This window comes from Pelodiscus sinensis, chromosome 11 (genome assembly GCF_052426305.1).
Source record: "Pelodiscus sinensis isolate ZL-2025 chromosome 11, ASM5242630v1, whole genome shotgun sequence".
In the NCBI taxonomy this organism is placed as follows: domain Eukaryota; kingdom Metazoa; phylum Chordata; order Testudines; family Trionychidae; genus Pelodiscus; species Pelodiscus sinensis.
Window position 1 is genome coordinate 53652401 of NC_143062.1, and position 20286 is coordinate 53672686.

At 46.9% G+C, this 20286-nt stretch overlaps 1 protein-coding gene across 8 annotated transcripts in view; it reads left to right on the forward strand.

Moving 5' to 3' along the window:
• The window catches only part of LOC102446721 (SRSF protein kinase 3-like), an 85900-nt gene extending 68882 nt beyond the window's left edge, over positions 1–17018 (forward strand). The window contains exons 6-8 of one of the 8 annotated variants that reach the window (XM_075916681.2): positions 1486–5733; positions 13362–13430; positions 15009–17018. In XM_075916681.2, coding sequence (XP_075772796.2) covers positions 1486–1763 — 278 coding nt within the window. In that variant the 3' untranslated portion in view covers positions 1764–5733; positions 13362–13430; positions 15009–17018. Of the gene's footprint in view, positions 1–1485; positions 5734–13361 lie in introns of all 8 variants that reach the window. The other 7 variants (XM_075916677.2, XM_089781356.1, XM_089781354.1 and 4 more) reach the window with 7 other exon arrangements.
• The last annotated feature ends 3268 nt before the right edge of the window (positions 17019–20286 follow it).

Genomic DNA, 20286 nt, shown 5'->3' on the forward strand with positions numbered 1-20286 from the left:
AAGGGTCTAGAACACCTGTATCCCCAGGTAAGGGACCTTGGTCTCACAGTGGGCCATTCACCAGTCCTCTACAGGCTCACTGCACTTCCCATTGGTTCCTATTCCCTGTCCCACTATCCTGGTGGGTGGCATTCCTTGTGGCAATAATGAGGTGTCTCAGTGCTCAAGGCATGGACCCCAGACCCTTTGTACAATGTATTTTACAAGGACAAAGTGCACCTGTGGCCCCACGTCGCCTTCATGCTGAAGGTTGTGTCCTTGTGTCACGTGGGCCAGGATCTATCCCTGCCCATATTCTGCACCAGGCTGCACAGGACAGCAGAGGAGAGACGTCACCTTCTGCTTAGAACATACCAAGCCCTTTCGCAAGTCAACAGCTGCAGACTGCACGAGAGGCCTGCCGATGTCATCGTAGCAGACCTCTGAGTGGATCACCATGTGCTACGAGCTCAGATCATCCCTGTGTGCATGTCTCACTGTGCCATCACTCAGCAGGCTAGGGATGACCCTGAGCTTGGCAGAGCTGTGCTTCAATCAAAATGGCCGTGAACTCCCTGGAATAGGTCCTGCTGGGAGTCCCCTACTCCGTAATGGATGTGAGCAAGCACTGGAGGAAGAGCTTTGTAACTTGTTCTTGGAGATGTGCTGCTCATGTCCATTCCACAGCCAACCCTTCTTCCCCAGTCTGTGGCAAGAAAGACCTGAGGCTAGAGGTACCATGCAGCACCCCTTCTCCCACACCATGGAGGCTCTGCTCTGGGGGATACTAGGAGCACACCCCTAAAGGTACTGCTAAGGGGAAAATGTCTGGCATTGGCGCACATGGTGAGCACGTACACCTAATATCAAATAGACATGAGCCACACCAGTTCCAAACCAGGTAACTGTCTCCTATTGATCTGACAATCCCCGTCCAGTTCATTCCAGTCTCTCCATAAGACTCATTCCTTCCATGGGGCCAATTACAAGTGAGTCATTCTTTGATATTTCTCTTGCTCACTGTGTGTATTTGTAAATGTAACTGACCTAGTGGGTACTGCACATGCCTAAGCTGACATACTGCATGCTCATTGGGGCAGGAGCCAGATCTTCTGTGAAGTGTCTGCCAGGCTTCTGGGCCTGAAAAAGGAATAATAATAACAAATAAACTAAACCTGAATTTACACTGAGATATGGCAACAGAAAAGGCCAGTACATTTTTGGGTTGCCTTCGCAGAGGCACCCCAGAACAGTGAAATGATGGCCCCTGGTTAACTGCATCTAACTGTGCAATTCGCTGTTGGGAGGGAATTCAAAGCTCAGGACAACTAGCTGACAGATAGGGGTGGCAGTTCATAGGCACTGAAGAGGGATAAAGATCGAAGCAAGGCAGAATTATTTAAGGTGGGACGGGAGAATCCAGGATGAGGTGGGCATAAGAAAGCATCAAGAAGACAGGCTTTTGCGCTTGATGATGAAGTGTTGTGCTTTTGTTGTCTTTGGTAGGTGCGCTGCTACGGATTTCCAGGCTTTTCCCCTGCAGCCTGTACAACACCCTAACGGACAGATACAACTGGACAAACCATGAGGCTGCCTCCTTTACTAGCTTCCTTCTGCCAATGCTGGAATACACACCAGCCAAACGGACAACAGCGGTGAAATGCCTTCAGCATCCATGGCTGAGTATCCAGGGCTCAGGCCAGCCTGGTGACTTGTTCTGGGAACACAGCCAAGACGTTTATTCCACCAGACGTAGAATAGAGGACAAATCTGTAGAATCATAGAATACTAGGACTGGAAGGGACCTCGAGAGGTCATCAAGTCCAGTCCCCTGCCCCCATGGCAGGACCAAATACTAGACCATCCCTGATAGACATTTATCTAACCTACTGTTAAATATCTCCCGAGATGGAGATTCCACAACCTCCCTGGGCAATTTATTCCAGTGTTTGACCACCCTGACAGTTAAGAACTTTTTCTTAACGTCCAACCTAAACCTCTCTTGCTGCAGTTTAAGCCCATTGCTTCTTGTTCTATCCTCAGAGGCCAAGATGAACAAGTTTTCTCCCTCCTCCTTATGACACCCTTTTAGATACCTGAAAACTGCTATCATGTCCCCCCTCAATCTTCTCTTTTCTAAAATAAACAAACCCAATTCTTTCAGCCTTCCCTCACAGGTCATGTTCTCTAGACCTTTAATCATTCTTGTTGCTCTTCTCTGGACCCTCTCCAGTTTCTCCACCTCTTTCTTGAAATGCGGTGCCCAGAACTGGACACAAAACTCCAAGTGAGGCCTAACCAGCTCAGAGGAGAGCGGAAGAATGACTTCTTGTGTCTTGCTCACAACACACCTGTTAATACATCCCAGAATCATGTTTGCTTTTTTTGCAATAGCATCACACTGCTGACTCATATTCAGCTTGTGGTCCACTATAACCCCTAGATCCCTTTCTGCCGTATTCCTTCCTAGACAGTCGCTTCCCATTCTGTATGTGTGAAACTGATTGTTCCTTCCTAAGTGGAGCACTTTGCATTTGTCTTCATTAAACTTCATCCTGTTTACCTCAGACTATTTCTCCAATTTGTCCAGATCATTTTGAATTATGACCCTGTCCTCCAGAGCAGTCACAACCCCTCCCAGCTTGGTATCATCTGCAAACTTAATAAGTGTACTTTCTATGCCAATATCTAAATCGCTGATGAAGATATTGAACAGAGCCGGTCCCAAAACAGACCCCTGCGGAACCCCACTTGTTATACCTTTCCAGCAGGATTGTGAACCATTAATAACTACTCTCTGAGTACGGTTAACCAGCCAGTTATGCACCCACCTTATAGTAGCCCCAGCTAAGTTGTATTTGCCTAGTTTATTGATAAGAATCTCATGCGAGACCGTATCAAACGCCTTAAGATGAAGTAACTGTAGGCCAGTGGGAGTCAAGCACTGGCAGCCTTTTCTCCTCCCCAGCGAGTGCTCCTGTCCTTCAACCAGGCTCCATTCCCCATAATCCAAACAGTCTGACTGTGTCTCGCTCTCTTTCTTCAGCAGCTTGTCATCTCTGCTCCTGAAATGAGGTGTTTTTCCTCCTTTACTGTCCCGGTTATTGCCACAGCTCTGCCCTAGCCAGCAGTTGGTCTGTGAAGATGGCACCACTCAGCATCCAAGTTGGGTTCTGCCGAAGTGAGGCTTTCATTGCAAAAACAGTTTGATTTCTACTCCTCTCTGCAGAGCTCTCTAACCTTCCAACTGCTGAGTGTGGAAAGACACAAATAGCAAATGCTGCAGCCTTCCCTCAGCAGGTGCAGAAGAGCTGAGCACACTCTCTGAATCAGAGTACAAGCTGTGTGAGGAGGCCCCACAAAGGTTTGGCGGTGGTACCACTGAGAGCAGATCTGTAGGTCTGGCCCCCTACCCTGGGGAATGTTACTCGATGGATGGAGAAGTTGTCACACTCTGGGAAGGATTTCTTTCCCTTACATCTTCTGAATTCTCTGAGAAAAGTCCCTTTGCTTGGCTTTTGATTGGGGCAGGAATGAGAGAGGGAGGGGAACATCAAGTCTTCAGTGTGAACTGTCCAGGACTTTTTGCTGCGTGTTAACTCTGAGTGAATGATGGTAATGGACATGGCAGCACTGTCATAGGCAGTGGGTTATATGGACCCCAGGTGCCCAGGTTTGTGCTTCACCAATATTCAGACATGTAGGCCTGGCTCCACCAATGTTTGGGGCTGTATTTTCTGAGCTGTGCTGTCTGTAGGACAGACTGGGGCAACTGCTAGGGTTGCCAGATGGTTTCAACAAAAATACTGGACACACCTGACATTACATCACAATCTACATTACATCTTATTTAGAAAATACCGGACATTTATATTTTCTCAATTTGTTTCCCAAACAGAAAGCTCAAATACTGGACTATCCAGTTCAAAACCGGACACCTCGCAACCCTAGCAATTGCCCTGGGCCTGTCCTTTGGTGGGCCCTGTGCAAGGTCACTGATTATGGAGGATTAAGGGGTTCTTAGTCTTCCCCTGAAATTTGACCCCCTGGATTTCATATTCGAGGTCTCCTTAAAGCACATACCCTGGTTCCAGAAGCAGCTCTTAAATGCAATAGAGCTTGGGCTGCTTCTAGCTTTGCCTTTGGGGCAGAGAGGTTGTTTATTAAGCAGAGGGAGGCAGGCGATGGAAATTTTTAAAAAAGCTAGGCATTCAAGTTATTGAAGGATCTTTAGATGATCATGAAAATGTTGCCCAGGCAGTCCACTTCAAAGATAGGAAAACAAGAGTGGTATGCTCTGGGATCATGTGTTTGGATCACTGCTCTTCAGTGTATTCATAAATGAGCTTGGAAAAGGGGTAAACCGCGAGATGGCAAATTTGCAGATGATACAAAATTACTAAAAAATAATTAGGTTCATAGGTGACTGAAAGCATTACTAAGGGATTGCACAAAAGTGGGTGATTGGGTAACACAAGGGCCGATGGAATTCAGTGTTGATCAATGCAAGTAATGCGCATGGGAAAATATAATCCCAACTATACAGAAATGACGGGATCTAAAATAGCTGTTAACATTCAAGAAAGAGATCTTGGAATCCTTGGGGCTAGTTCTCTGCAAACATATGCTCGATGTGCAGTGACAGTCTAAAAAGACAACAGAATATTGGGAATCATTAGGAAAGGAACAGATAAGACTATATATATATATAAGTCACTGTATGCCCACATCTTGAATACTCCATGTAAATCTCATTGCCTCATCTCAAAAAAGATATATTGGATGTGGAAAAGATACAGAAAGAGCAATAGAAATGATTTCACCTCCTGTCCGGTAAAAAAAAATTCAGAAAATACCGGACACCAAAAATGTCTGTTATTTTCTGAGGGTTTTTCACTGCCAGGGGACAAAAATACTGGACACCTGGCAATAGGGTTGCCAGGTGGATCCCGCTAAAAAACTGGACACGCTTGTCTGGGGCGGGGGGATGGAGGAGGGGGGGCGGGAAGCAGGGTTGGCGTGGGGGAGGGGGCCGGGGGCCGCGGGGCTGGCCGGCAGGAAGAGGGGGCGGGAAGCAGAGCTGGGGGGAGATCAGGGGGTTGTGGGACTGTCTGGTAGAAAACTGGACACTGGCAACCCTACGACACACGCAGTAACTGGGCCCAGCTCCTGGACCCCGCGCCAGGCAGCCCCGGAGGCCTCCCTGCTTACCTGGTTCTGCCGGGGCTTGTCTTGCAGAAAAGCCTCTTCTTAAAGGGGCCATGGGGATTTTTTTTCTTTTTTTTATTGTTTTTGCTTAATAACTGCTGTCGGGGTCCTTTTTTTTTTTTTGCTCAACAACTTTGGCCTCCCCCATTATTTTTCTCAACAGAATTTTTTCTCCGGTGTTTTTTTTTGGGAGGGGAGGAGGGGGTGTTCGTTATTTTTGGTTAAACCATCTGGCAACCCTAAACAGCTTCCACAAGAGGAGAGATTAATAAAACTGGGAATTTGCAGTTTGGAAAAGAAATGACTAATGGGTGTGGGGCTAAATTCCCTGTAAACTGTGCAGCAGAGCAGCTCCTAATTGAGCCCCACCCAAAGGTTTAGGGCTGCAGCAGGGAGCTTCCTGGCTGGGGAGGGGCACTCTGTCAGCTGTAGAAGCTCACTTCTCCAGAAGAGCATGCTGGTAGGGAAGGGCACATAAGGTGGGGGACCGTAAGTACTGGGATCGGAGGCGCCCAGAGGAGAGGAGAATTGAGTTTAGAGCTTGCAGTAAGTATGGGAGGGGAGAGGAGAGGTCTGATTGCAGCCGCTGGGTTTCTCTCTAGCTTTCTGTGAGCAAAGGCAGCACTCTCCTCTAGTTTCCTGGTCTGGGAGAGAGGCAGCAGACAGTATGGAGTAGGTGGGGCAAATGGAGGGGCGGTACTGATGTCTGTGCTGTGGGGTGGGAACTGAGGGGAGGTTGTTTGGGGTGTCTTAACTTGTTTAAATCTTGGCTGCAGGCAGTAAGAGCCAAACCCTGTGTGTTTCAGCACCGCAGCTGCAGCCCTAGGACTCTGTCCTGGACAGTAGTGGGAAGCAGGGAAGCAGATTGCATGGGGAAAAGAGAGGGTGGGTGGGTACTGGCGTCTGTGCAGTGAGGTGGAGACAGAGGAGTTTGTTTGGGGTGTCATAACTTGCTCCTGTTGGGCCCAGATAAACAAGGCCTGGTCAACATTATGCTAAGAAAAGTTAACAAAGGCTAATTTCATAGGCCTCTGAGGATTCTTGACCAGAACCAGGAATGTGGTTCAAACAGAGGCACCCTCCATGCTGGCTTAGGTTATAAATTACATATTTGTATCTACTGTGAGTAGAACAGCTTGTTTTGGGAACTGGTCAGTACCTCCCTGCTTCTGTTCCCCTTCGCTAATCTTACCTCCCTATTTTTGCCCTTTGTTTGTGCCCAACTCCTTTGTCTCCTTGTTCCTGGTACCTGCCTTTTGTGATTGATAAGAAAGTTGCTGATGCATTATGAAGCGCTTCTGGCCACAATGAATGGTTGGCCGAGATATGCATAGATATTAAAAGCTTTAGAAAGGGGGGTGAGTGGCCTGGGTGAAGAGCTTATGACGCGACGGAACTGTCTTTATAAGCCTACCTGTTACTAAAATGGGGGCTGGTTTTCTTTGGAGACGGGCCGCTCTCTATGGTTGTGTGCACTCTACAACAAAGAGCTTGTGATTGGACCTTGCTGGTGTTGCCTGTCTCTTTGCGGTCAGACAACGAGCCGAGCCGTCTGGGCTGGAGTCCCTGACACTCCCATCTGGACTGCAAGTATAGCACCGAGCTATGCTATCGATCTTGGCACAGCAGCCCTGGCTTGGCTGCAGTCTTAGGACTCTCTTCTAGGCTGGGCAAGCTGCATGGGGTGGTGTCAAAATTTCAAATGGGTTAAAAGCTTTGAGGCTGCTTTTGAACAGTGGAGCAAAAGGCCTAGCCCTAGCTCATGATGACATTTGCATGATTACATTTCAAACAAAAGTTTACATAGGTGTTAATGGCTTACAGTCAGAACAGCTAGGTGCACATAGAAAAATCTATTCCATACAAGCATGGAAAAAATCTTCACCTGGATGGAAAAGATGAGGGAAAATTGATGCTGACCCATTCAGGCCTGGAACCTTGGCTCTGTAGCCTGTGGTTGTTGCTCTCAGAGGACTCTGCTGGCCCTGGAGCCAGGACCCCACTTGTAGGTGCTGCTCTGAGCTCTGAAGTTGCCATTCTAGGCTGATGGGGGAGAGCTCTCCTGTTGGCTTGACTACTCCATCCCCCACAAGTAGTGACATCCAGGTTGTCAGGATAAGCTCTTTCACCACCATAGAGCTGTCCACACTGGTGCTTATGTTGATGTAACTTACGTTGCTGGGTGGGGAGGCAGGGGGGATTCACAACACTTAGCACCATAAGTTTGGAACAAATAGAAAAATGTAACGTTAACAAATCACCGGGACAGGACGGCATTCATCCAAGGGTTCTAAAAGAACTCAAATGGGAAATTGCTGAACTATTTTCTGTGGTTTGTAACCTATCCTTTGTCAAAGTCAGACAGGACTCACAGATTTGTCAGACAGCTCTGTTTATTAGCAAAGCTGCTCTGCTAAATTCACCCAGAAAATGTGTGCGCCATACAAGGTTCAAACCCCTTGATTTATACAGTCAAAAGAAAGCCAAAATTAACAGGATTAAAAGAGGGGCAAAACTTCACATAATTAGTGTGAGGCTGGTCAAGTATCTTCATTTCCACATCAAGCACACAGCAATCTCCTGTCCATATCTCCTTAGTTATCTCAATTGCTTTCTCCCTAACAGCTAATGTTCCTTTTCCTATTAACTCTGGCTAGCACTCTGATCTCCATACCTACAAACAACATTAACATCCTTTTCTTCTTCCTGTTCAGAGACAAACAGTATTCCTTCAACTTATTCAATTATTACAGCATAATTCATCTTTCTCTTATAGTATAATTCTTTCTACTTTCACACCTTTAAATCGGCTTCCGTACCTAATGACTGGAAGATAGCTAACGTGACACCAATATTTAAAAAGGGTTTTAGAGGCGATCCTGGCAATTACAGACCGGTAAGTCTAACTTCAGTACTGGGCAAATTAGTCGAAACAATAGTAAAGAATAAAATTGTCAGGCATGTAGAAGAACATAATTTGTTGGACGAAAGTCAACATGGTTTCTGTAAAGGGAAATCATGTCTTACTAATCTATTAGAGTTCTTTGAAGGGGTTAACAAGCATGCGGATAAGGGGGGGTTAACAAGCATGCGGATAAGGGGGATCCAGTAGATATAGTATACTTAGATTTTCAGAAAGGGACCTTGTCAAAGGCTCACCAAAGGCTCTTGTGTAAATCACATTGCCATGGGATAAGAGGAAAGATCCTTTCATGGATTGAGAACTGGTTAAAAGACAGGAAACAAAGGGTAGGAATAAATGGTAAATTTTCAGATTGGAGAGGGGTAACTAGAGGTGTCCCCCAAGGCTCAGTCCTGAGACCAATCCTATTCAACTTATTCATAAATAATCTGGAGAAAGGGGTAAGCAGTGAGGTGGTAAAGTTTCCAGCAGTTGATCAGACAAATTTTGGCGAGGCTTCACACATTGCTCAAGCAATTCTTCACAGTTATGGGTATGTGGTTTACCATCAGAGGGTAAAGGAAAAAGAGTAGCTGGGTTAAGTACATTACATCTTTGAATTACCACATTTGGGGAAGAGAGGATAACATTCTCATACCGGGTTTGTCTCTGAACAGGCAGGTGCTGGGTGCGGTGTCGCTGTAAGAGAGCAGAGACAGCATGAGGGACCTGTAAGGTCAGCAGTAGCTGCAACTGCCCTCAGACACGGTGGGAACCCCTGGGCTACTGAGTCCAGTGTTGCAGAAAAATAAGCTACTGGACGAGGTGTGGGTCCAAGGGGTTGACAGAGAACTCCAGCTGCAATTCCATCCTGTTCATGACAAAATAGAGTAAAGGGCTTGCTATAATTAGGTAAGCCCAGAGCGGGAGGCTGTGAGAGAAGAGTTTTAAGGGAAAGGAAAGCAGATTCACATTCTGGGGACCAGGTCACTGGGTCAGGAGCTGAGTCTAAGAATAGAATAGTAAGGGGTCTGGTGAGTCCAGAAAACTTAGGAATCCATTGTCTGCAATATCCTGCAGAACCCAGAAATTTGTGTACCTGAGGTTTGGTGAAAGGGTGAGAAATGGAAAGAACTTGTGAGATTCACTCAGGTGTTAACTGGCGGCCATCTCCTGAAAGTAAATGTCCCAAGCACTGAACTCTTTGTTTTACAAATTGCAATTTGGCTTTGGAAGCCTTGTGAGCCTTTTCAGCATGACACTTTAACAAATACAAGGTATCAGTTTTACACCCTTTCTCAGTTTTGCTAGCAATTAACACATTATCAACATACTGAACCAACACAGAGCTGCAGGGAAGAGGGATAGAATGATGGTCAGTTTTTTAAAAACTGAGAAAACAGAGTAGGGCTTTCACAATACCTTTGGGGAAAACATGTCCAGGTTAATTGACGACCCTGAAAGGAAAAGGCAAAGAGAAATTGGGAATTCTTATGCACTGGAATAGAAAAGAAGGCAGAACATAAATCTATTACAGAAAATCATTTAGAAGTGGGTGGAATAGAGGAAAGAATAGTAGCTGGCTTAGGTACTACTGGAAATCTAGGGATTACAAACTTATTAGGTCTTGTACAAATCTATAGATTTGCTTACCCTGTCTGTTAAATTTTTCCTCCTTTTTCACAGGTAGTATAGGTGTATTACATGGTGAAGTTGTATAAACAAGTATCCCTTGTTCAAGGAGGGAAGAGATTACAGGCTTAATGCCCTCTTGTGCCTCCCTAGACAATAGATACAGGGGTACCCTTGGGAAAGGCTTGTTGTGTCTGTATGTTATTTGCACTGGGGTTGCAGAGGCTAGCAACCCCACTTCATTCACAATGGGCTGCCCACAATGTCATCTGAGAGGTCCAGGAGGGGTGCATGTCCTGAGGTCTCATCAGATTCCCCTGAGAGTAGTAATGCCATCAGATTTGGAGCCTGATAGGGGAGAAGGTCAACAAATATCCCTTCCTCTGTACAGAGAAGGTTTGCACCCAATTTACACAACAAGTCATGTCCCATAAGGTTTACAGGAGAACAGGGAGGTAACAGGAAAGAATGTTCAGCTGACAAGGGTCCAAAGCGGGGTGGGAGTGCAGATGGCACATCTGGGGAATCAAGCTGTTTCTTTAGAGTAGCCAATTCTTGCTGCAGCTTTTCAATAGAATCTTTTGGCTAGCCATACTGCTCTGATTCTTTTTCTTACTGTCACATCCTCCCAGAGGCACCAATATTCCATCTGGTTAGGATGTTTTTCCTCGAGGAAAACTCTAAGATAAGCTAGCTTTTGTAAATCAAAGCTCTAGTTGCCATTTATTCTGGGAATTCCCCTGAGTATAGCCATTCCAAATGCTCAATAATTTCTCAAGCCTCCTTAGTTTCAAACCTGCAGGCAATACCTAGCTGACTGATCGTCTGAGACAAGGGAGTCCCAGGCTGTGAGAAACCTTTCCCCTCGGTCGGAGACACATTCGAGAAAACAATCCCACCCATGTTAGCACCCTGTCCAAGGACAGCACAGGAGCCCAACAGTACTACCCTCTCCAAGGATAGCACAGGCGTCCAGCAACACTACCCTCTCCAAGGATAGCACAGGCGTCCAGCAACACTACCCTCTCCAAGGATAGCACAGGCGTCCAGCAACACTATCCTCTCCAAGGATAGCACAGGCGTCCAGCAACACTACCCTCTCCAAGGATAGCACAGGCGTCCAGCAACACTACCCTCTCCAAGGATAGTGTGGGAGTCCACACAAACTGTAAGCTTCACTCACACTCCTTATGTGCTGGGGGAAACTGCCCTTGCTTTCAGCAGCTGTGCAGTGACACTGACAGCACTGATGCAGCTGCGGTCCCATTCTGGACTTCACTCACTCAAAACCATGTGCTTGTCTCACCACCAATCAGTCATCAACACAACAAAATCCAAGCCCTATTTGGCTATACCCAGTGTTTTCATTTTAAATCTCCCTCAAGCCTCTTAAAGAAAATTTTGGAGTAAAAGATGACTCTTACCGCCAGCTGATGACGAGAACAGGGAGGCGGACTGGGGGATTTTAAATGGATCCCTTACCCTCCAGATGCGTGCTGTAGTCCGTTCCCATTCCCCGTCATCAGCCTTTCCAACTGGAGTTCCAAGCCATCCCACTTCTGACACCAAATTGTGGGGGAAATCTCGCTCCCCTGGGGTACAAAGCCCCCAGAAGGGTCCGAGGCTGGAGGTCAAAACAGTGAGGCAGGAGAGAAACCTAGAAGGAAAACTTTATTATGCATTCATGCAGTCTGACAGCTACCAGAGAGCAGCAGCCAGCCCTGAGAGACAGTTTCAGGGATTCTTTATACCAGTGGTGCCCGCGGGCGCCATGGCGCCCGCCGGGGCATTTGTAGGCGCCCGCCGACAACCCCGGCTGGCCCCGCCTCCGGCGCACTGGAGGCGCCGGCCCCAGGCGCGCGACACTCACCGGCGCATGGTGCGCGGCGCTCGGGCGGCCCCAGCCCCGGGGCACATGCGGGCGCGTGGCACCGGTGCCGGCCCCAGGCACGCAGCTCGGGCGGCGGCGCCAGCCCCGGGCCCACGGCACAAGGGGCTCGGGCGGCCCCGGCCCTGGTGTGCCCCAGGACGCGCGGCCCCACCCCCGGGCGCCCGGTGCGAGTGTGGCCCCGCCCCCGGGCGCGAGTGTGGCCCCGCCCCCGGGCGTCCGGTGAGTGTGTGGCCCCGCCCCCGGGTGCCCGGGAGCCCGTAAAGGTTGGGGACCACTGCTTTATACAGTATGCTCAGACAGTTTAGTTGTTGATTGTTTTCTTTAACATATCAAGGTCTCAGCAGAAGTACTCTGAGACATTTCTGTTCACACCAGGAGTGCTAGAAGTAAGCTTTACAGTACAAAGGCACATGAGAACCTGAGTGGAGGAGTCTACAAGGCAAACTGTGACAAAAATAAGGGTTTATATGACAAATTGTGACAGACTAGGAGTCTCCATGAAGTTGAGATAGGAGGCATTGGAAGGGTCTTGATTAGAGTTAAGATGATTTCTCTCTGATACAGGGAGAAAGGCCTGGAAAACTTTTAACTCTTACTGCAGTTTTCTTTTAGAGAGTTTTGATTTCCTGCACAGTCCCCCCTTTGACACAACTGGAGTTATTGGATTTTTCTCCCACAAATGTAATGAGTGAAGTATGAATGCTGGTGCATAGGTCTGAGACTTGAGCTGGTCCCAGCTGCACCAGAGCTGTGAACGCAAAGGAAGGTGGGGGGGGGGAGGGTCCTCTGAACCGCGAGACTCAGCAGATATGTGCGGGAGTGACGACTCCCCTTATTTCATGAGCTGCTAAGGTTTGACATTCTAGACCCAGCAGACTCTTTCTTTAGAGTGTGTAGAGTTAGTTTAGGTGGGGGTTAATCTAAACACCCTCCACACTGCTGAAAGGCACCCCTGTGTACTACATGTACGTGCATAATGGTCCAAGGACCTGTAAGCATTTAACAAATTTGAAAAGAAGAAAAATTAAAGCCTGAGGGATAAAAGTAAAGCTCAGAAAAGCAAAAATCCTCCCTGCAGTAAGATATGTAACTTAAGTTGCTGCAGCGCCTCTGTGCCAAAATAATGCACAAGAAGTTGGAAAAAAAAAGATTTCTCAGTTAGCACACCCGTATCAACCAAGCTTGGCGGGTGGGGGAGAAATCTGGCACAACATCACCCCTCTATCCCTCTTTATAACGCATACACAGATAGAGAGGAAACATGAAAAATAACTGAAAGGAATTAGCTTTTCCCTTTGAAAAACACCGGCTCCTGTAACAAACTTGCCTGCAAAACACCAAGTGTAAAATAAGTTTAACAGTTTAAGGGAAGTGTTCCTCCAAATCCTAAAGAAGAAAAAAATTAAGCAATATTGTAATGTGTAAGGAAAAAAAACTGCTTTAAGAAATGACTCCTTGTTTCTTGTAGTCTTTTTTGGTCATCTCAGCAAAGAAACAGTCAAGTTAAACATTTGGCTACAGACACTTTGTTAAATCTATTAAAGGGAAAGTAAGGAATTCTACTGAAACTTAATTGGTTAACTGCATAAAAGAATAGAACCTATACATTGTAAATTTGTAAAACCTGCACCCTAAGGGTTAAATGTGTCTTCCAAGGAAACTAATTATTGTTTAAAAAAATCCAAGCCCAGAAACTTCACTGTATTTCTGTTCAAGGCTGAGTTGATAGCACTTTTGGCTTGCTTTCAGATCCAAGGTTGTGTGTGTCTGCAAACTGCCTGTCTGTTCTGGAAGGGGGGAAGGCACTGTCCCTCATAAGTAAGTCTGTAACATTGCATGTGATTCTTTTCAGGAAAAGAAAACCTTTTTGCTTGCTAGAATAGTAACTAGCAAGCACCTTGTTCTAAGAAAGAGTTTCTGTGGCAGTAAATTATTTGAAGCTTCACATAAAAAAAATAAAAAAGCCTGGTCTGCAGTACAAGAGGAAAACTGAGGCATGTCACTGTTGGGGAGGGCTAGCAACTCTGAGGTAATTCAAGGGAGTGGAAGGTCACGAGTACCGATGAAGCGCCCTTGTTCTCAGAAAGTTGCAGCTCACTTGCCCATAGAAGTGGTAAGGAACTAGCTGTAACTGGTTCCCCAAACAGATCTTAAGCAGTATTTTAAGTTATAATAGGCCACCCCAATGGGGGTACAAGTGTTTTCTTTGTCTTTCAGATCATCAAAAAGCGCTAATATCAGCTGAAAGTTAACTGAAAAAACCAAACAAACCATGGTTCTGTGTCATGACATAATAAGTTTGTGTTCTGTGTTCTGTCCAGATTTGTATGTGGGTCTTGATTTTGCTATATGTATTTCAAACATTGTTGTGTGTACAATATTGTTGTTTTAGTGAAAGAATAATTAAAGTCCCTTGAATAATCTTAACTTTGTGCTTTACACAAACGGTTCTTGCTTTTACAATTCTAGTGGAGTTTTAGTAGCAGGCTATGCAGTTTGTATTGTCTAGAATGTAGTGCAATCTGCTCCTCTACCTGCTGTTTTTCCCTTCTCTCCTATCATTGCCAGCTCCTACGCCATCTCTGTCAGAACTGGCCCTCCTGCGAGACCAAGCCCCAGAATCAGAAAAGCAGGAGTGCTCCCTAAATTGTCACACATTGGCAAAAGGGGGGATGGTAGCAACCCTAAAACAAAATTGGTTTGCTCCTAAATTCTCCCAAGCAGCCAAAGATTACTGTCTGGCTTGCCCTGTCTGCCAAGCCCACAACGTGAGTAAACCTGTAAAGACAGTTCTGGCAACCAGACCTTCACCTTTAGGACCATTTCTGAATTTAAAAATGGACTTTATTCAATTGCCTAAATGTCAATCTTTTGAATAATGTGCTGGTTATTGTTTGCTTGTTTTTGAGATGAGTAGAAGCTTATCCCTGCAGGAAAGCAGAAGCCATCACAGTGGCAAAGAAACTTCTAAATCATTACATCCCATCATGGGGAATACATCTTGTGATCTCCAGTGATAGAGGTACCAACTTTACTGGACAAATTGTTCAAAAACTGGCAAAGTACTACTCTTTCAGACAAGCACTGCACTGTGCGCGACACCTGGAGAGCGCAGAAGCAGTAGAAAGATGAAACAGGATTTTAGAGAACAAACTTGCTAAAATATGTGAGAACTCCGGTTTAACATAGGTAGAAGCACTTCCGAATGCCCTAATGAGCATGAGAGCCACTCCTAATAAAAAAACTGGACTCAGTCCATATGAAATTGCATGTGGCCGACGTATGAGATTGTTAAGCAGCCCAGAAATTGACTTGGCTGATGCCACACTTATTAAAGGAAGCACAGTCAAGTATTGTCAAGAACTTATGAGGTGTGTACAGTCTTATCATTCACAGGTTAAAGACGCCTTCCAGGAGGCCCCGACTGAGCCGGGCCATAAACTACAACCAGGAGACTGGGTTTGCATGAAAGTTCACCCGTGGAAGACTTCCCTGGAACCCAGGTGAAAGGGTCCCTACCAAGTCCTTCTTACCACTTATACTGCTGTAAAGAGCGAGGGATTGCCCGCCTGGATTCACGCCTCCCACTGCAAACTGGTTCCTACAGAGGTTGGCCCCAACAAGGAGCACCGCAGACCTAGTACCAGAGACCCAGGTCCAGAAGCAGACGGGGATCAACGCAGGCTTGGTACCGGCAATCCAGGCCCAGAAGCAGACGAGCCTGAGAGACCAAGGCTAAGGTACCAGCTGCGGCCCAAAAGAACCTGCCAGCGTTAGGTGAAGCAAACTACGAAGTCCTGAAGAACAGCCAGCATGAGGCTGGACAAACAATTCATGTTAAGCTCATGCTTAATCTTGTTTTTAATACCTAGCAGTTATAACCTATATGGTTCAAATGTGTTGATGCTTTTAATGAACCAAGTTTCCCAAGAATTTAATTCCACAGGTTGCTGGATATGTGCTCACAGTCCTGTACATTCAGAAGGAGGCATCCCAATGATTCCAGTCCCACTAAACAACACTCAAATGAATGGCACACTGTTTAGTGAACTAAAGCCAAATGATACTTGGCAGGATAAAGGGTTTACTAACCCAGGGTATATCCGCCTAGCCTTGACCCCAATTGGAAAGTACTGCTGGACATGTAATAGTTCAGGAGCCAGGGTAGGAATAAGCGAAAACGGAATGGCCCTAGACTACGTCCTAGCAAATAAGGGCAGGGTTTGTGCCTTAGTAGGAAGAGAATGCTGTGTGTATATCACTGACACCAGCAAGGAAGTAGAGGAAGATGCCTCAGAAATTGAAAGAACTGTAGAAAGCCTAAGACAGGAGGAAAACTGAACCCTTTAGGGTTAGTTGAGAAGCTAGTTTGGACATGTGAAAACTTAGATTCTGCAAGGTGTAGTTTTAATATTAGCTATATTCTTTTGTGTTTATTTTTGTTTCTTGTTAATCAAATGCTATATTTCTTGTATTCTAGAAAACACAAGACAGACCCTTACCAATGGGAATGTAGAACTCATGATATTAAAATATGATGAGCAAGAAATGTATATAAAGGCTTTGATGGAAATGGAGGCATGAAATGGCTTCAAAGTTAGCCTTTAAAAGGCTAAAAGGGGGGATTTGTAGAAACCATTTAGCTAGAAGCCATTCATATTTAGCTAGAAGCCATTCTGTATAACAAAAGCCATTTCAGTTTCTTGTGTCTGCACGTACACTAGAGGGAGTGAACTGGCCTTCACCGAGGTGGGGAGAGGTCGGAAGGATGCGCTGTTGGAATGTGTTAATGACCTATTTTGAACTGAAGCTCAAACTCCCTCTAAACCTGTTTCTTTCTCTGCTGATAGTAATTCCTCTTTGAAGTTCGCTTTGATTTCTTGACCTGACGTCAGACTTGTTTGGTTAAGGGTATAAAATACTAGGATTGATTGTATTAGCCAGCCTTACTGGGCCCGGCTTTGCTAGGACCACGTTTGGCTCACTTTGCTTTTATTGGCCAATAAAACTGTCTGTTTAGCCGCGTAAACCGAATGAGGCTTTTGCTTCGACACTAGTGTTTCTCAAACTGGGTTGTGACCCCCCAGGAGGGTCATGAGCAGCTTAGAGGGGGGTTGCAGCTGGATTGGGCTTTTCAGGTCACGCTGATAGTGTCGGTGTTCTGGGTTCTCTAACGAACTCGAGGCTAGCATTACAGCCACCATATGCAATGGCACCTCAGCAGGGTTTTGTGGGTCTGAGGCTGACGCTATGGCTGCAGTCCGCAGCGCCGCCTCAGCACTTCCCAATCTATCCAAGGTTCATTTTAAAGCATGCCAAAGCGTTCCAATTACCTTCTCTGCTTGGTAAGTATCAGGACCTATCTTTTTTTTTTGTTTTCTATTCTCCAGCAATTCACCTAGGGTATGGATTAAAATACTATGTTTAGCAGTGCCAAAGGGGGTTTTTGGTCTAAAGTCAGTAGGTTTTGAAGGGTGTCCTACTTTCTTTAGTATTTTTTAATAGAGCTTAAAATATTTTCATTGCCCCCAGCTTTTATTAACTCTGGTCCTTCGCTTTCATTTATGGGGTAGAAGGAGAGATGGGGGGTTCTGAGTAACAAGCATCCTAAGCCCTCTGTGGTTACCTGTACCTGCCAGACTTTTGCTTCCAAACCAGTCCCAATGGTTAAGTTAAGCTTTTGAACTAAATCTGGGGGGCTTCGGTTTTATTCAAGTTGGTGGAAGACAATATGCTGATACAAGTCTTCCATAGACTGGTTGCCTTTTCCACATCTCCAAGGACATAAACCACATCCTGTTCATGACGCCATGTGGCTTAAAGTAAAAGGTTCGGAAATGTGGCTAGTCCCAGGAAGGCGCAGAAACAGGCAAACTATTACTAAATATCTTTTAAACTTTTATTAAAGGGCTTCTACGTATAAATTATGATTTTATCAATTTCTTACATACGTAGGCACTAAATAATTATTAGAATGTCCAATAAGCAAAATGCAATACAGTGAAGAAAATTCTTTGAGGTTTCTCTAAATTCCAATAGTTGTTAACAAGGGACTAGGGATTATTAACAGTTACATTTACATCAGTCTTACTTATAAGACTAATCATTTATCTAAAACTTTTAACACTACTACTTAACAATACCTCTAAACAATTTCAGATAACAATACTTACATTTAACAGACACACAAACTACAACAACAACATATTTGGTATTCGTTATGTTTGGTATACGTTACGCTCTACAGGAACTCGTTTGGTTCGGTGAGCGGGAGGTAGCACTCGGGTGATCAGTCCTCGGACCTGGCTCATATTCCGCCATCCAATGTTTATTCGGGATTCCTCAATTTGATACAGGAGGGGAAGCTGTTTTATAGAGAAAGCTTTTGCACACTTTTTGTGATAGGCTAGCAGACCCTGTCTGTTAAGCTACAGGAGTAAGGGGGTGAGATGGTTTCCTGTTTTTCCTTTTCTGCCTTATCGGGCATGGCACAGTCAGCACAACCAGCACAAACTTTACATGAACTTTTCAGGTCTGGTTTTGGTTCCTGTTCGTCGCTGATCTTTAAGTTACAGGCAGTCCCCGGGTTACGTACAAGATAGGGACTGTAGGTTTGTTCTTAAGTTGAATCTGTATGTAAGTTGGAACTGGCGTCCAGATTCAGCCGCTGCTGAAACTGACCGCCAGTTCTAACTTACATACAGAATCAACTTAAGAACCCCAAGCGTCCCCAAGTCAGCTGCTGCTGAAACTGATCAGCAGCTGATTCCAGGAAGCCTGGGGCAGAGCAACTCTGCCTCAGGCTTCCTGTAGTCAGCGCTGGTCAGTTTCAGCAGAAGCTGACTTGGGGACGCCTGGGGCAGAGCAGCTGGGGGGGGAGAGCAGATGGGGTGCTGCTGGGTTGCACCAGTAGCGCCCAGAGCGGCGCTGCGGGACCAACCGGCAGCACCCCAGCTGCTCTGCCACAGGCGTCCGGAGAAAAGCCTAGTCTGCTGGGGGGGGGAGGGGGCCGTACTAGCTGTGCCCCCCCACCCCCCACCCCAGCAGACCAGGAAGACTCAGGCGGCGGACCGAGATGCACCGCGGTCCCACCGCCTGGGTCCTCCGCGGCTTTGCTCCCCGTCTCCCTGGTCTGCTGGCTTTGCAAAGCCGCGGGGGGGGGCTCGGGCAGCGAGGCACCCCAGGCACGCCTGGACTGCCCCGCCGCTGGCTTCCCCGCGCTTTGCAAAGCCGCGCGGGTGGGGGGGGGGCGGCTCGGGCAGCGGGGCTACCCCGCTGCCCGAGCCCCTCCACGGCTTTGCTCTGCGTCTTCCTGGTCTGCAGACCAGGGAGACGCAGAGCAAAGCCCCAGAGTACACAGGCGGCAGGACCGCGAGGTCCCGCAGTCCGTGTACTCTGGGGCAGCCCCGTTCGTAACTGCGGATCCGACATAAGTCGGATCCGCGTAAGTTGGGGACTGCCTGTACATAGTATAAGGGTGTTCATCAAGGGGAAGTTGGCCTTTTGCTTGGATGGCAATACACGCGAGAGGCCTGGCCAGCAAAGAGCCTGCTTTCACACCTTCTTCCTTCCTTCCCAGTCTCGCCGGGCCTGGGATCTGTCAGCCTCTCTTATTCCTTCTTTCACGCCCTTAAGTTGCACTCCTACCCCCTCAGTCCTCCTCCTTCCCAACACTGCTAGCCTGCCATATCCTTCCCTAATCTGCTCCCTGCACCAGTTATCCCTCCATTCATGGGATCCCTTAACCCCCAGCTCTCCCCAATTCCAATTATTGTTCCGCATGAACTTGCTGAGTTGGCTTTGCCTGCCAACCTGGGGTCCTCAAACACTCCTCCATGCTCTCCTCCATCTCTGGAGCCTCTAAATCCCCCAAACTCTGTGCCCCTGGGATCCTTAGATCTCTCCCCTCCACAGTGCAGCCCCCAATACCATGTATTCAAGATAGTCAGTTATGTAGAGACCAAAGTAGGAAATGAACTCCACCACTGATCACCCCTTTGAGACTCTATTCTTCGCAGTCCTGCAGTCTCCCTCCACAGCACATGGGCAGGTCTGCTGGGTTAGCATCTCCACATAGAATCATAGACCTGGAAGAGACCTCAGAAGGTCATCAAGTCCAGCCCCCTGCTCTAGGCAGACCAATTCCAACTAAATCAACCCAGCCAGGGCTTTGTCAAGCCGAGACTTAAACACCTCTAGGGATGGAGACTCCACCTCCTCCCTAGGTAACACATTGCAGTGCTTCACCACCCTCCTAGTGAAATAGTTTTTCCTAATATCCAACCTGGACCTCTCCCACCTCAACTTGAGACCATTGCTGCTTGACAGATGGTGGTCTTTGGAGCCTTCAAAAAAGTAGGGGACAACTGATGATTTCATCACAGGCCAGGAGCTTCCTTTTGGGTACGAAGAATTCTGCTGGGTCTGCTCTGGAAGGAGACTATTTGGATGTGGGCTCAAAGCGCTCTTCTCCACTGGTATTTCTGCAGTGCCAGTGGGAGGGTAGAAGCCAGAGGCATACTTTATATGTGAGAAGCGCTTACGCGACATTACGGACTGAGATGCCAACGTGTTCACTTTTCCTAAAGTGCTGGATTCAGAACCAGGGGAAAAAGTCAACTATTGGAGACTCCTCCAGTTCTGCGATGAAGAGAGAGAGAAAATGAGACTATGA